Source organism: Camelus ferus, chromosome 13 (assembly GCF_009834535.1).
Source record: "Camelus ferus isolate YT-003-E chromosome 13, BCGSAC_Cfer_1.0, whole genome shotgun sequence".
Lineage (NCBI taxonomy): Eukaryota > Metazoa > Chordata > Mammalia > Artiodactyla > Camelidae > Camelus > Camelus ferus.
Window position 1 is genome coordinate 3,929,083 of NC_045708.1, and position 6,817 is coordinate 3,935,899.

Here is a 6,817-nt window from a genome sequence, read left to right on the forward strand (position 1 = left end):
AGTGGCTGCACCAATTTACATTCCCACCAATAGTGCACAAGGGCTCCCTTTTTGCCACAGCCTTGGCAACATTTGTTATTTGTGTTCTTTTTGAGGATGGCCACTCTGACAGGTGAGGTGGTGTCTCATTGTGATTTTGATCTGCATTTCCCTGGTATGAGTGATGCTGAGCAACTTTCCCTGTTCCTGTTGGCCAACTGCATTTCCTCTTTTGGAAAAATGTCTGCTCAGTTCTTCCGCCCATATTTTAAATGGGTTGGCTGATTGGTTGTTTGCTTTTCAATTGAAGTACAGCTGATTGAGGGTTTCTGTAACTCTGATTCTTCTTCTTCTTTTTTTTTTAATTCTTTTGTTTTGGGGGGTTTTGAGGGGGAGTGGGGGGGTAATTTGATTGATTAATTGATTGGCTGATTTAATGGAGGTACTGGGGATTGAACCCAGGATGTCATGCATGCTAGGCATGCACTCTACCACTGAGCTATACCCACCCCGCAGTAACTCAGATTCTATGTTTTTATTAATTCCACTGTAAACTCAAAGACAAAGCACCAAAGAGAAAGAATTCCATATAGGCATAGCTCAAAGATATTGCGGGTTTTGTTCTAATAAAGCAAATATTGCAATAAAGCAAGTCACATGAATATTTTGACTTCCCAGTGCAAAGTCATGTTTACACTATTAAATGTGCAACAGCATTATGTCTGAAAAAAATGCACATACCTTAATTTAAAAAACACTTTACAACTACATCATGGGAAGTATAGCCAATATATATCTATACTTCAATTTTTAAAAAAACTTTAACAAAACTCTATTGCTAAAAGATGCTAACCATCACCTGACAAAGTAAAGTTGCCACAAACATTCAATTTGTAAAAACAAAAATGCACTATCTTCAAAGTGTAACAGAGTAGAAAGCAATTAAGACGAGGCGGGCATGTACTAAAGTCCAGGTCCACTCCACTAATCTTTATTGAGGTATCTACCAGGCACTTTGCTAGGCATTCATGGTACAGCAGTGAACAAAGCAATCCCGGACCTCAAGACGCTTCCTAGCAGATTTACATCTAAAAGCAAGGCCCAGGAAAGAAAACCTTGGAGACCTCACATGCCTACCTACAAATAAAGGATTTCAGATTATCTCCCGGATCAAGTCCACACCAAGGTCCCTCCATTAGCTCTGCTGTTTGAGAGCTGCCTACAGTCCCCAGAGAGCTCCCTGTAGGAAACCCTGCCCCTCAGGGCCCATCAGGATTTCTGTTTTTTACATTCCTCTGCGTACTGCACTATCCCATAAGGTTGCCACCAGCCACAGGAGACCATCACATTCACAATTAAATAAATTAAAATGAATGCAATTAAAAATTCAGTTCCTCTGCATCTGGCCACAGCTCAGGCATGCAGTAGCCACATGTGGCTAGTGCCTAGCATGCTGGGCAGTGCAGGCACGGGGCAACTCCATCACTGCGGAAAGTTCTAGTGGACGGCGTACTCTCCAACAACCTGGTACGTGGCATGTCCTTCGACTTCATTTCGAGCAACTCTCAGGACCCCCCACCGATGCCATTATGGAACCTCACAACCGGATGTAAACCTGAGCTTGAGCTGTGGGAAAACCACAGCCATTGGAACAACCAACAGGGAACATCCAGCAGCTGCATTCGCTACCTCGGCCTGCAAGGTCCAAGGCCATGGCCAAGTCTTTAATCTCTGGCTCTTTTTCCCCTGCTTGTAAAATGATGGAGCTGGGCCAAGGGCTTCTAGGGGTCATTCTGGGTCTGACATTCTAGAACTCTTGAGTCCAACAGGCAAAAAAGTAATTCATTAACGAAATGTTAATTAATATTATTCAAAATAAACCAAAGGAAAATGCTCTTCTGAGACTTTTAAAGCTGTCCCAGAGCCTGCATCTATAGGACTGGATCAAAAGGAGGTGGAGACAGCACAGCAAGGTGGCCTGGATTCCAAAGTTCGGGCTCTCAGAGATAACCCAATCCTCTGTGAGCTCATGTTTACAACTGCCCAGCACTGTGCCCAAGGTTTTAATCCTCACAGCCATCCTGAAGTGGCACTGTTATCATCTCCAATTCAGAGGCCAAACTCACACCCACGCCTGAGGCTGCAGAGCTGAATCTAACCACTGCCCTCCCCAGCCTTCGGAGCCCTCATCCCTTCAACATCTCCTTCCAAACCGAGAGCACATGACCACTCTTAGTTATCCAGGATGGTGGAGTTTTGGCATCTTCTCCCTGCTAGACTGTGAACCCCAGGTAGGAACTGAATTTTCCAGGTCAGTGTCCCTCCCTCAAGGCATTTCACTCCTTGGAGGCTCTGGTGAAACTTGTTAAATTCATGGGCCTGGCTGCCCTAGGCCAGAGGGCTCCTCTTTCAACATGAGGTGTCAGCTCAGATGTCCTTAAAGGGCTCCCCACTCTGGTATGTCCATTCTCCAGTGTCCTGGGTTTCTCTGGGCTGAGCCTTTTGTGACCACGGGCCTCATCACAGCCTCCCCCACTCCCTTTGGCAGCTGCGTTGGGAACTTGAGGCTCACCTAAGCCAAGTATCCTGCCCACGTGTCCTCAGGCCCTTCAGAGACAATATGCAGTTGTGAGTATGCTAGAGGCAGCCCAGTAAGCAAGCATCACAGATAAGAAAAAGCACACATGCACATTTGTGGAAGTGTTTAAGGTTATCCAATGATCTATCAACTGTCAGAAGCTGGTTTTTAAAAAGATAACATGTATAGACTGGCTATTCATCATCCTGATGAAGTAAAATAAAATCCCAGCCTTCCACAAGTCGAATGAAATCAGTATCTTCTTTTGGGAGAAGCACAGTGGAAAGAACGTGGATCTGGAGACAGAAGACCTGTCAGGAGCTGGCCCTCTGGCTCTTGTGGCTGGATCTCCCAGGACCTCGATTTCCTCTTCCACAGCAAAAGTGGTGCAATCTTTGCCATCCTCCCTCCCAGAGATGCTGGGCAAACCAAGTGAGATGAGAGATGTTACAAGCCCTCGACAAAAGATGACCCCCAAGGTCACTTGGCCAACATGAGGAAGAGCCTGATCCAAGGGCCTGATTCCAGACCCGTCTGTCTCCCCAAATCAGTTACTTCTATTATTTTTCCCAGGGGAACTTACAGTGGGTGCGGCCCACTGTAAATCCAGTAACAAACCAATGGCGCAAGGCTCCTCCAAAGATTTCCTCTCCCTGGGGAAGTCAACACTGACCTTGAGAGCAGGGAAGGGCTTTGACTTGGTCAGAAGTGGGGTGGGCTCAGGGCACCCCTTTGATGCAGCGCTTACTGTATGCCCAGTCTTTGCCTCTTCCAAGGAGATGGCAACACCCACAGGAAACCGACCTGGTTACAAGGTCAGTGTAATGCCCAACCTCCAACTTTGAGGAACAGGAAGCAGCTCTCACTCTTGGCGGTGCTCGGAGCAGCACAGGCCCTGTTGCAGGCCCCAGCGTCTGTGCGCCCTTCCTTAGCTCAGGCTCAAATACCTCCGTGCCTGCTTCCGTTCTGTCTGAGGGAAGGGAGGGTAACCTTGAGGCTGCCCTCCCGCTCCATTCGGAAATGAGCCAGTTCGCGATCTCCCGCGTTCTCGGGGCCCTCTATCTACCGGTGCAGGTGGAGTGAAGGCAGGAGTGGTCCCCTGACAATGACCCTTTGCCCCCATTGTGTAAGGTGCTTCCAGGCTTAATGGACCGTTCTCTCTTCTTAGCAGTGAACTGTTACAGGGCAAGGGTACTTCCTATTCTTCCTGTTAACAGTCGCCCCCCACCCCAAACCGAGGCAATGCACTGAAGGGACTGTATATCCGCAGCCCCTGCCCACTCGGGCACCCACGGATGGGCTCAACGGGCTCCGGACGCCGCCAAGCGAGCGGGTTACTTGCGCTGCACAGGTCGGGGGATCCGGTTGGGCTCGCACCACCGGATAACGACTCCGAATTAGGGGGCTCATTGGACCTGGGTGGGGCTCCGGCGCGCTCGGGCACTGGGCGGGCGGAGCTGGGCGGGGCGCGGGGGGACCCCCCGCCCGGGGAAGGGCGCCTCGCCGCTTTCTCCGGCAAACGGCCTGCGTGACCGCGGCGCCGCCCGGAAGATGCGCCGGAGGCCGGCGGGGCGGTGCGCGGGGAAGATGCTGGCTCTGCGGCACCGAGGCGCATCCCGGCCGTGGCGGGCGGGGCCCGTGGGTGACCGACCCGGCGGGGGCGGGGACTGGGGAGGGGAGGGTGCGGGGCCGGTGGGGGTCGGCCAGGCCAGGGCGGCGACCCGGAGTTCTGGCTCCCCGCCTGCCGCGCGCCCCTCTTACCGGCAGATCTGGATGGCGGACGGGGTCTCAGCGGCGGGGCTCGACATGCTGGCCGTGGCGGCGGCAGCGGTGACGGCTGCGGGCGGCAGAGGGAGAGCGCAGGTGTCTATCAGGCCCGGCGCGGAATGAATGAGCCCGGGCGGCGCCATGGAGGGGGAGGGGGGAGGTGGAGCCATGGAGCCTGAGAGGCGGGGCCTGCGCGCCGGCGGCGAATTGAACGCGGCCTCCTGAGATGCCCCGCCCCTCGCGCCTGCCGTCGCCCCGCCCCCCGCCCGCCGCCGTTTCCTCCGGCGTCCGGTTCTGGTGGCTGCAGGGCCGTGCCGCGGCGCCGCTTCCAGAAGGTTCGGCGGCGGTTGGGCGGTGCCGGCGCGGGGCTAGGGGGCCGCGAGGGTCAGTCTCGCCCCGTGCGGCTCGTGTTTGTGTAGGGCGTGCCCCAGCCCGGCAGCTCGGGGATCCAGGGGCGCGCCCACGAGGCGGCAAGGGCGAGCGCGGAGGCCCTGCGGCCTGTGCGGGCGTAAAGGCTCGCGGGAAGCCGCGTCCGGCTCTCCCCTTACTCTCTTCGGCCCTGAGAGGAAATTGGAGTCAGCTTCCTGTGAAGGAGCATTCATGGCCGAGCTGGGAGGCACGTGGGTGCACAAAACCCGGAGCCAGGAGCCAGGAACCGTTAGGCCACAGCGAGTGCCTCTACAGCAGCACGCAGCTGCTGGAGAGAAGCAAGGAACTGGGATCCGTATACACCGCCAGCGGCAAACCTCCTCGGGGTTATTCCAGAAATTCTTCCCGAGAGCTTGAGCGTTTGCCTGGGGGTGCGCATCCCACAGTAAGGAGCCCTAAAGATTCTGATCTGTTCTGTCACACCGTGTGCCCTGTAGTAGAGTCCAGGCCCAATCAGGGTCACAAAATCCACCCAAAAAAAGAAGGAAAAGGTGCTCACATTTATGTGCTGGAATTTCAGAGAGCTTTTTACTCCATGTGAGATTTGACTTTTTCCCGATTTTTTTTTTACAATGAACACTTTATTGCTTCTGTGGGCAGATTTTTTTTTTTTTCAGTTTGAAAAGTAGTCAAGTTTTTAAAAATAAAACCCACAGAACACAAGCTCTCCGGTACAACTAGAAAACCCACTCACTTGAAACAGCTCTAAAGGAAATGTGCCTCATCCTGGGCACTCCTGCCACACTAGACCAGGGAGGCAGCCCACCACCTGCCTGTAAGTCCCAGGAATAGAGGGAATAAATCAGATCATGTCTCTGTATGAGTTCAACATTATTACACTAAAAATTTCGTTTTCTAGTGTGAATTAATGAATTAAATTGAGACGAGTACCTAGGATCAGCAAGCCTCTTTAACCACCACCTCTTCCCAGTATGGGCCCTGAAATGGATGGATTTGATATCTTGGGACCCAGGAGTAATAACCAGTTTGGGAGCCTTAAGCAAGGCAGTTTCCTTTTCTGTTAAATGGGTGTAATAATAGTCACCTTCCTGAACTTTGGGAAGATTAAATGAAGTAATGAATGTAAGGGCTGTAGCAAGTTAATAAGTTAGGGCCTTTCTTCCTCTGTGTGCTCACCTTCCCTGCTCAAACATTCTGTCTCTCTCGATAGCCCTTCCTAGACCATGGGTGCAATAGGAAGAGGGTTTATCTTGGCCCTGCCCTACTTGCAGAGGTGGGTGCATCACTGTGAGAGTTGGAGGCATTCTGTTAAAGAAGCTCAAAATCTGACTGAGAGACAAATCCAAGACACAAAAACTCTGGCTCTGACCACATACTGGACTAAATTCCTAGCCTGGGGAATGGGCTGAGTGGTTCAGAATTAAATAGCCAGGTCCTTTGTCAGAGGGCGGGGAGAAAAAGTGACCTGGAGCAACATTTGTACCTTTGGGAAAGGGTGTGGCTACCCATTGGCCCAAGACAGCAATCAGTCAACATCCGTGTGACATCTCCAGTGGAAGAAGAAGCCAGGAGAGATAACAGCTCAGCCAGGTGTTACTGTGGAGGAACTGTAATTTTAGATAGGATGGCCAAGGAAGGCCTTATTTAGAAGGAGATACTAAAGACTTGAGAACTTGAAAATGGTGCTCCAGAACTAACCAGTTGTATATGATTGCCAGTTGTTTATGATGTTGCCCTGTTTCCAAGGAGAGTGATGGAAGAGCCCAGTTTCTTACATCATGAGTTATTTTTGCAATAGTGCCAGTGGATTTACACTTATCTCTCATGATCTCTTACCCTCCCACTTTAGTTTCTTTTTCTACTTTCTTCTCAAGCTACTGGGCCATTTCTATCCCTCTATTTCAGCAAAACATCTCAACAGAGCTGTTTATGCAAACAGCCTCTCCCCTCTTCCCACCTCCCATTCTCTTTGGAACCCATTCCCTTCTGGCTTTTGTCTCTGCTGCTCAATTTTTCAAGGTCACTAATTCCTTCCAAGTTACAAAATCCAATAATTTGTTGTCAGAAGTCATCTTACTTGACTTCTCAACAACATTGAGCAGA

At 51.4% G+C, this 6,817-nt stretch overlaps 1 protein-coding gene across 1 annotated transcript in view; it reads right to left on the bottom strand.

Moving 5' to 3' along the window:
• ACOT7 (acyl-CoA thioesterase 7) overlaps positions 1-4,525 on the bottom strand; it is a 90,576-nt gene extending 86,051 nt beyond the window's left edge. Inside the window, exon 1 of the mRNA XM_032495064.1 lies at positions 4,319-4,525. Coding sequence (XP_032350955.1) covers positions 4,319-4,494 — 176 coding nt within the window. The 5' untranslated portion in view covers positions 4,495-4,525. The remainder of the gene's footprint in view (positions 1-4,318) is intronic.
• Positions 4,526-6,817: the final 2,292 nt, after the last annotated feature.